The 9,704-nt window shown below is 50.5% G+C and overlaps 1 protein-coding gene and 1 pseudogene across 2 annotated transcripts in view; both read right to left on the reverse strand.

The window, feature by feature from the left end:
* Window positions 1–122: 122 nt before the first annotated feature.
* On the reverse strand, window positions 123–6,095 carry LOC123509014 (annotated as a pseudogene).
* The window catches only part of LOC123508786, a 55,639-nt gene continuing 50,834 nt past the window's right edge, over window positions 4,900–9,704 (reverse strand). For both annotated transcript variants that reach the window (XM_045262701.1, XM_045262700.1), the window contains exons 2-3: window positions 8,454–8,618; window positions 4,900–8,275 (exon numbers count right to left, since the gene is read on the reverse strand). In XM_045262701.1, the coding sequence (XP_045118636.1) occupies window positions 6,162–8,275; window positions 8,454–8,618 (2,279 nt within the window). In that variant the 3' untranslated portion in view covers window positions 4,900–6,161. The remainder of the gene's footprint in view (window positions 8,276–8,453; window positions 8,619–9,704) is intronic.

Consider the following 9,704-nt stretch of genomic DNA (forward strand, 5'->3'; position numbering starts at 1 on the left):
TTATACATACAGAGCGAGATGAAGAGAAATGTGAAATTTTTACAGCTAATTTTCATTCAATATGCCTCTGCCCCCTTAGGTATAGATGTATATTAAGAGATATAAGGAAGTAGTAGATTTTGTTCAATTGTCAAATTTATTTCCTTCTTCACTTAGGCACAGTCCCATAATGGGGTGCTGAGCTGTGGAGAGACTGCACAAGGCAGGTTAGTGTAGTATATTTTTAGATATCTGTACTCAATTGATAAACTATCTGTTTAGGGAGCTACACTGATACTTGTTCATAATAATTTCCTCAGGAAGCACGATAGGGTTCTATAGGGGAATGCACTTCTATGGTCATACCAGTAAAATACAATTCTGTGGTCATACCAGCAACATTCAGTGCTGAACACCACCATTCATATTTGACTTTATATTTATCTAATTGTTGAAATTTGTAACTTTATTATGTGTAACCACATTTTTTGCATGTTCTTAGCCAACTCCCATCTGATGTCTGAAAATATTTTCTTCCTTGTATAAGGGAGAGCACAGCCTGGCATGGGCAGACTGGAAGAACATCACCACTGTAATTTTTGCATACTGGAAAAGGTTGCTAAAGGGAAGGGCTGAGAGGAGGGGAGACATCCTCCACTGTATTTTCATTCCTACACTGAGACAAAGTGCAACATCTCTGCCATCCTGCTGAAGGGATGTCTGTCTAGTGTTACTTGATGCATTTGCAATGAAAACCAGTGAAATGATTAATGACAAAATAACAAAATATTAATACACTACATGCTTAAGACTACTTTTAAGAAGAATGCTCCTTTAGTTGTAAAAGAAAGTTTTGGAAAAAAAATAATGTATTTTTCAGAAGAAAATAATGTTTGATACATACACTGACTATGAAGTTGTGTATCCTGCATTTCTTATGGATAGACTAATAACATGAATATTGAGGTATATCAAAATTAACAGTTGTATAAGAAAATTTTTTTCCTGAGTTTGATATGTGGAAAGTGGGGAAAAATTTTAGGAACAGAGATCAAACATAAATAGATAAGAACAGAAATATTAAGTACTAATGAGACAAACATAAATAGATAAGAACAGAAATATTAAGTACTAATGAGAGGTCTGCAAGTTGAGGAATGCTACTTGGATGTCTTTTTTGTAATACACCACTAGAGAAACATGTTGGTCACAGAAAGACAACTGAAGGTAACAGCTTGTAGCATGTATAAGGTGTTCCTTGTGGTTTGACAATAATCTGCATATTTCTGAATCATCCTCTCTCAACACATGAGTGTGTATTTGGAGGGAAGGCTTGCCAGACTGGCAATGAATTATATAGTCAAATTCTGGTGAAAAGTTAATGAAACATCTAAGAAATATTGCACAGTTACAAAATGTGAAGAGTGCTAATCCATCCAATTGATTTGACATGAGTTAGCTCAGAGTGCCAGACTCATGTAGCACAAATATCACAGTAAAACTTTGCTGCTGTCACCAAATACATCTCTGCCTTCACCCATCACCCAGGGAGCCTTAGTGGTGTGCAACAAAGTATATGGTAAATTAATTCTCGAGGTGGGTGGTGTTCACTTGAGGGCGCGCCAGGTCACAGTGGTCATTAGGGCAACAAGTACTGCATTGAGGATGTGGTGGTGCAGCAGTGCCACAACTGAGCACAGTGGCAGGCCCAGGGCAGTCATTAGATGTCCCACTGGGTCATCAGCCTCTGCTATGCCCTCCTCATACTCCATGTGCCTGACCCAGGGCCGTGCCAACACCTCCACCAGGCTGGAGAGGCTTGGACTGACCTGCATGGCAGCCACTAAAGGGCTCGCCATCAGCTGGTAGCCTCGCAGCGCCCGGGGGTTGGTTGCCGCCACACGCGTCCCGTAGGCAGCGTCTGCAATGTAGGAATCCCAGGAGAGTTGGCCCTGTGCGAACAGCTCAGTGCAGATGACAGTGTTGCTCATCTTGAATTGAACACCTCTTGCAAATAGTGCAAAGCATGAGCCAGACATTCCCACGGCACATGACCCATAACAAACTGCAGGCAGGACGGTTATATCATTTGACATAGTGTACACAAAACAAATAGAGCAGCCAATAAGAGTTCCTAAACAACCACCAATTTGGGGTACAAATTCTTCGAACGTAGGGTGTTTGAAGAGACCTTTGAGCTTCCTTAAGATGATGTAAAGATTTTTGTCCTTTTCTTTGGGTGGTAAGGAGGGCAGGCTGTGTTGAGGAATGAAGTTGTGTATATTACGCCGCTGCCTGGCTCCCCTAGACTCCACCATCACACAACTGGAAGACTCATTGAATGTTGCAGCACCCTGGCACCCCACCTCCACCTCCCTTCTGGCATGACCTGGGCAGTGTGCCTTGACACTGAAGCCCCGCGGGGAGAAGTTGGGTATGAGGAGCACTTCTGGTGCGGCGTGGACTGGCCAAGCATTGAGGATGGGTCGGTTGGTGAGGGGGTCGTGGGCACGTACCTCCACCCTGGCCAGGGAACCACAGCCTGCATGCTTCCCAAGCTGCCACATTTCCTGTCGTGTGAGCAGGCGAGCGGGGGCATAGCTCCCCCTCACCAGCCAGGGGGACGGGCCGCTGCCTTCATGCACCCAGGTCATGCCCTCCAGCAGCCACGGGGAGTCCTGCATCACCATCGTCTTCACCAGGTGTTGCTTTACTAGACGGAGGCGTGCTGCCCACCCTGCTTGTTGCCTGGCAGGGGGTAGCGCCTACCTCCTCTGTGTCCCGGACCTCCTGTTCAGCGCCCCACCTGCTCGCCGCCCCTGGTGGGTGAGCCTTGGACTGTGATGCAGTGTGGGCGCTGCCGTGGAGTGCAGCGTCGATGGACAGGGTTGCCGCGTGGTAGGCTAGGGCAGCCGCCAGCGGATCGATGGGCTTGAGGGCGGCCATGAGGCGGCGGTGGGCGAGGCTGTCAACACTAGAGGGCCCCGCCCACTGCACTGTGGTGACGGCGCAGGTCTCGGCGGCGGCACGGGCAGTGGGATGAGCAAGGAGGGCGGCGAGGTGGGCGGGATGGGCATGAAGCATAACAAGGCGGCCGTAGAGGGCTGCCCTCAGCGGCGCCATGAGATGTGGCAGGTGGTGGTCTGCCGCCAGCCAGACGGCAGTTCTAGGCGATGTGTCCAGTGCCCGGTAGAGTTTCCGACTGAATATCGGTGCCAACATATTGGTCTTGTTCAGTCGTTTTGCGACTTTGTTTAAGTTGTGACGTCACGGAGAAAGATTTGAAAATGTGGTGTCGATTGTAGAGAAGATTTCTGAATTGGTGGGGGAAAAAGAGTAACTCTGCGGCCCTATAAAAGTTAATTCTACAGCAAAAAAGCTTACGCAAATCGGCGTTCGATGAGATAGCTGCCACTTTCCGATGACTTTCTATGCAGGGTGTTGTTGGAGGTGAGGATTGAATACTTGTGATGATTTGAATTGATCGCAATCGTCATCGTCACCAGAGGAAGACGTCTTGTAGGGCAGCTGTTTGTTTACATTTGACACTTCCCACCAACCAGCTGATACTTCCCAGTCGCTATGTGTGAAAGTGTTTCGACTAGAAGGACTCAGTCAATACTTCTATCAACTTACAATTTCAGTCGTATATTGACACGTGTAAACCTGCCTTAAATTTTAGCGCCTTCAGCCACCATACAGTGTCTGACTGAGTCGTACCGAGATGTGGCGACGCAGGAGGTCCTGTTAAGCTACTGGCAGCGTCATCCAGCCTGTGTTAAGGCTCCGCGTGTACTGCCATGACTACCGTGTCCCGTGTCCTGCCCTTCGTCACTAGTGCATATTTGAGTTGTGGGGGAGATTGCTATATACGGTCGATGGTGTCAAGAGTAACGATTATATATCCAGCCCTCATACCCGTCTCTTTTTAAGAGTGAGGATGCATGCTAAAGCGGATGCGTCTGTACCAGCAGGCTTATGCAGTAGAGCACGTTGTTAGGAAAGGGATGCCCATAGAATACAATTAGAGGTGGTGAATCGGAGGTTCCCTTCATTGCAGTGTTCTCATTCTCCAAACAAGGCGTCGAGTCACTGCTGGAATACACAAATTCTAGCTTTTAGTGAAGTGGCTACCAGTGTAGGAAGTAAACCAGCAAGGTTCTGTACTAACCGGTAAACATTGGAGTGGCACGGCCTCAGTTGGATCAGACTGAGGCCCATATTCAGAAACGCCTTGCTCTCTCACCACGACAATCCTTCAAGTCCTCATAGACGACTAGCTAGGTTTTCAAGACAGTTTCTCCTTATGATAAACTATAAATCTTGTTAATCCATCACCAGAACCACAGAAATACCCTTAAAAACATGTGCATCTTCAAATAGAGCCTTTGAAAATAGACATAATCTATTTCTCCCGCTCTGCCCTCCAAATCTTATGGTTTTCTTCCATGGGTTTTTTTTTTACCTAGCCTATCTTCCCCCATCTCTTCCTCTCCCAGCCGTCTCGGGGCTTCCTTCTCTATCTTTCCTTTTTATCTTAATTTTTCTTACGTCAACTCTTCGTCCTCTTCACCTCTCCTTCCTTTTTGATTCCTCTGTCGTCCATAGCTCAAACATTGGTATATATACACACACACACACACACACACTGTGTGTGTGTGTGTGTGTATATACCAATGTTTGAGCTATGGACGACAGAGTGTGTGTGTGTGTGTGTGTGTGACACACACACACACACACACACACACACACACACACACACACACACACACACACACACACTCTCTCTCTCTCTCTCTCTCTCTCTCTCTCTCTCTCTCTCTCTCTCTCTCTCTCTCTCTCTCTCTCTCTCTCTCTCTCTCTCTCTCTCTCTCTCTCTCTCTCTCTCTCTCATTGGTTGATTAGGGAAAGAGCAGAACAAACATTTCAAATTTTACTATACAAACAAAACTTCAACAACACTAAAAAAAAAAAAACACAACAGCTTTACAAAAAATGCTACATTTATACACTGAACAATTATATACAAAGAAATGAGGGCGGGAAATGTGCAGCTTTCATGCCCAAGTAACAAGGGAAAGCAAGTGTACACTGTTGTCCTGATGTTGTGAACATTGCAATGATGCTGTACACTGTTTTTTTAGTGTTCGTTATGACAAACTGCACATTGACCTGAATAAATATGAGTAAATAAATTAATAAATACGCTGGAATAGCGTTCATTGAATCTATGATGCACACATTGCATAGAAAATGGAAGGCGAAGTATAAATATAAATAAATTGTGAGGATAATTCTTATATATGGATTGCTTAGATAAATACATTAGTACAGCATTCATCAGATCCATAAAGACAAAATGGGAAGAAGAAATAGAAAAAAAAAAAAATGGGAGGGAATGTTGCGGAGCTACATAAAAGCGTCCGAATATTAGGGATGTGTGACACGCACTGTGATAGAACGTGTCCTTGTTGCTCCACGGCTAAATGTTCTAACATTACAACACGTTGGCACAGGTTGAGTTTATGACTATACAGGCACCAGTAGTAGGAGGAGGAGCCGTCCCTGCCTTGCTGTGTGAGGGAGGGCTAAGCTATTGACGTGTGTGTGTGTGTGTGTGTGTGTGTGTGTGTGTGTGTGTGTGTGTGTGTGTGTGTCCCGTAACGATCAGAAATCCCCGAGGTGTTGCTCAGGTGCAGGTTACCTACTGACGAAGTTTTACACATAAATGCACATAGTGTAAAATTACACGTGGTGATTTGACAGTCTTTGAAACTGTAACTTTGGTAATGTGTCGGTGGCGTGAATACCCAAGAAGCCTGACACAGGCCGATACAGGGACAAGAGAGTCATCCAAGGCTGCCCTGCTCCGGACGCCAGGGCAGCCCAGGGCCGTGCCCCGCGTGGGTATAAATGTACAAATATCACAGTAAACCTTTGCTGCTGACACATCGAGGCGTCCAGTAGCTGGCACGCTCGTGGCCGGAGGAGTCCTGGTGAGTCCTTGGGGGCTTGCTGGGCGGGCTGCTGCCGTGGGGAGATGAAGGGACTAGGTTGAACGGAGGCCTAAAGGTGGCCAGCCTGGGATGCAGTATTCCTGAGAGTGTGGCTCGCATCTCCTCTCGGCAGGAGTGGCCCAGCTGTGAGGCAAGTCTTGGTGGTGTTCCCGAGGTGGGTGGTGCTCACTTGAGGGCGCACCAGGTCATGGTGGTCATCAGGGCAATGAGTGCTGCCTTGAGGATGTGGTGGTACAGCAGTGCCACAGCTGAGCACAGTGGCAGGCCCAGGGCAGTCATTAGATGTCCCACTGGGTCGTCAGCCTCTGCTATGCCCTCCTCATACTCCATGTGCCTGACCCAGGGCCGTGCCAACACTTCCACCAGGCTGGAGAGGCTTGGACTGACCTGCATGGCAGCCACTAAAGGGCTCGCCATCAGCTGGTAGCCTCGCAGCGCCTGGGGGTTGGTTGCCGCCACACGCGCCCCGTAGGCAGCGTCTGCAATGTAGGAATCCCAGGAGAGTTGGCCCTGCGCGAATAGCTCCGTGCAGATGACGGTGTGAGCTATCTGGTATTCCACACCCTTGGCGACAAGCGAGGAGCAGGAAGCGCCCACGGCCACGGCGCACGCGCCCATGCATACTCCAGGGTTCACAGTCACGTTGCTACCCATGATGAAGACAAAACAGTAGCTACAGCCCCCGGTCGCTCCGAGACAGCCGCCCAGCTGTGGAATGAAGGCTCTCACGTCAGGATGGTGGATGAAGCCCTTCGCTTTCCTGATGGCGTACGTCAAGCCTCGCCCCTGAAACTTCCTCCCAGACACGCCATGGTGGGTGATGAAGTTGTTCACCTCGCGTCGCTGTCTTGCTCTTCTGGACTCCACCATTACGCATTTTAGTAACTCATCGTGTGCCGCGGCGCCCTGGCACCCCACCTCCACCTCCCTCCTGACACGGTCCGGGCAGTGTGCCTTGACACTGAAGCCCCGCGGGGAGAAGTTCGGTATGAGGAGCACTTCTGGCGCGGCGTGGACTGGCCAGGCATTGAGGATGGGTCGGTTGGTGAGGGGGTCGTGGGCGCGTACCTCCACCCTGGCCAGGGAACCACAGCCTGCATGCTTCCCAAGCTGCCACATTTCCTGTCGTGTGAGCAGGCGAGCGGGGGCATAGCTCCCCCTCACCAGCCAGGGGGACGGGCCGCTGCCTTCATGCACCCAGGTCATGCCCTCCAGCAGCCACGGGGAGTCCTGCATCACCATCGTCTTCACCAGGTGTTGCTTTACTAGACGGAGGCGTGCTGCCCACCCTGCTTGTTGCCTGGCAGGGGTAGCGCCTACCTCCTCTGTGTCCCGGACCTCCTGTTCAGCGCCCCACCTGCTCGCCGCCCCTGGTGGGTGAGCCTTGGACTGTGATGCAGTGTGGGCGCTGCCGTGGAGTGCAGCGTCGATGGACAGGGTTGCCGCGTGGTAGGCTAGGGCGGCCGCCAGCGGATCGATGGGCTTGAGGGCGGCCATGAGGCGGCGGTGGGCGAGGCTGTCAACACTAGAGGGCCCCGCCCACTGCACTGTGGTGACGGCGCAGGTCTCGGCGGCGGCACGGGCGGCGGGATGAGCGAAGAGGGCGGCGAGGTGGGCGGGATGGGCATGAAGCATAACAAGGCGGCCGTAGAGGGCTGCCCTCAGCGGCGCCATGAGATGCGGCAGGTGGTGGTCTGCCGCCAGCCAGACGGCGGTTCTAGGCGATGCGTCCAGCGCCTGGCTCAGCGGCATGACAGAGGGGCGCGCGGGGTCCATGTAGACAGGCGAGGCCACGGTCACGTTGTGGGCCGCCGCCACCGCCCTAAGGCCTGGCAGAAGTGACTCACCCGCCCGCGACGGCATGAGTACAGGCTGGAGATGGGTGGCGCCGCCCTCCACCAGCGCTGCCACCTCCGTGGCCACGAGCGCGGCCGGCGGCGGGGAAACAGACGCCAAGAGACTGCTGCTGCTGCTGCTGCAGGAAGGAGTATCGGCGTCGTCTGTGAGGGACACAAGGAGCGCCTCCCTCCCTGTCTGCTGCAAGTGTCGACACAAAGCTTCCGTGTGTGTGGCAGAGACGCCTGCCAGGAACACCCTCACGCCTGCCTCCCACAGCTGAGTGAAGGTCGCCACCACGTCCGTGGCGGTATCAGCGGCAGTGGCCTCTCGCAGCGGCACCCCCGCACCGCTGCGCCGCGCTGCTAGCTGGAAGGCGGCCCTCAGGTCAGCGTCTAGGGGCGTTCCCGTCTGTAGTAGACCCACTCCTGCTCCAGCGGTGTCTGTTAAGGAAATATGATGTCATGAGATGTGGGAGGTCCGGAGCTAATGTGGACGAATCACGATACTATGATTGACATTGAGACTAGCTACCATGTGTGTTAGTGCATGTGTGTGTGTGTGTATGTGTGTGTGTGTATACATAAAACCATGTGGCTGCTTGAAATGCACAGTACGCACCCTTGTCAGCAGATGCTAGCCTTGGGGTAGCCGCCAGTGCCGTGGCCATCACTGTTGCTGCCAGCCACGCCGCTACCGTTGCTACGCCCACCACCGCCGCCAACGCCCACCGGTGCGTGTGAAGCGAAAGGAGCTTCGTGTCTTTAGTCCGCCAATGGTCCTCGTCTGAAAGAAAAGATGCGATTCGTTACTTGCATGCTCGTGTTGACACAAAGGGAGGTATGGAGCAGGGAGGCGGTGGCGTAGTGGATAAGGTGGTGAGCGTGGGATAGAGTAAAAGTCTACGCGTAGGTTCGAATCCCACCACGAGCCGTCTTGAATCTTTGTTATTTGTGGAGTGGTTTAAAGTTACCTACATGTCACCATGATACCCAGGTTCTAGGTGGTTACACCAAAGATGCGCTTGGGTGGTGATCTGGCCCCTAATATGGGTATCATTGTAAATAAAGTTGCCTGCGCCACTCTTCAATTTACCTACAGTCGCTATTGGCCAGGACATAGAAAAAAAAAAAATAAAGAGGACGTTGTGGATTTTCACTCCATATTGATCTCTCGTAAACTGTCGCCTTAAACATGATTGTCTGTGAAGCTTCCGTGTTGGGGTCCGGCGTGAGACAAACAATAATCTTCGGTTTTTGTTTGTGATGAAACTTTCCAGTCATAATGCTACGAGGAGACGCGTGTACTACTAGATTACCTTGCGGGGGAGAAAGTCGCTGATTTGACCAATATATTTGGGTTCGTTCAAATGGGGGTGTTTTTTTCCCATCCGCTTCACCGTGTTACCTGACCAGCGATGGCATGACTCGGGTACGGACATAAAAAAGAACGAAAGAACATTTTGGAATGGATCCACGTACAAGAAGATTATCCGTGGCGGTTGTAGCAGTGGAGGATGGGGCAAGTGACTGCAGGAGGCGCCGCGTCATTACAGCCGTCAGGAGGGACAAAAGTCGCATACTTTATATTGAAGGAAAGAATGTGGTCTTTCTTTTTATTAATACGTGTCGTTTTGCGGCTCAATATAAAGAATTAATTTAAAAACAACAATCATCTGTTATATAAAGGGAAATATAAAACCACGTTCTAAAAAGCTCTTAGTAAGTCAACCTGCAATAGATTTATATCATGTGGGCTTTTCACGGGAATCTATGGGCTAAAGGGGATACTTTTTGGGGTACCTCCTCTCTCAAAGCCCACCCGCTAGGAAATCCTTGCCCCGAGTGAGGAAACCCAACCTACACTCGCACC

This window comes from Portunus trituberculatus, chromosome 25 (assembly GCF_017591435.1).
Source record: "Portunus trituberculatus isolate SZX2019 chromosome 25, ASM1759143v1, whole genome shotgun sequence".
Lineage (NCBI taxonomy): Eukaryota > Metazoa > Arthropoda > Malacostraca > Decapoda > Portunidae > Portunus > Portunus trituberculatus.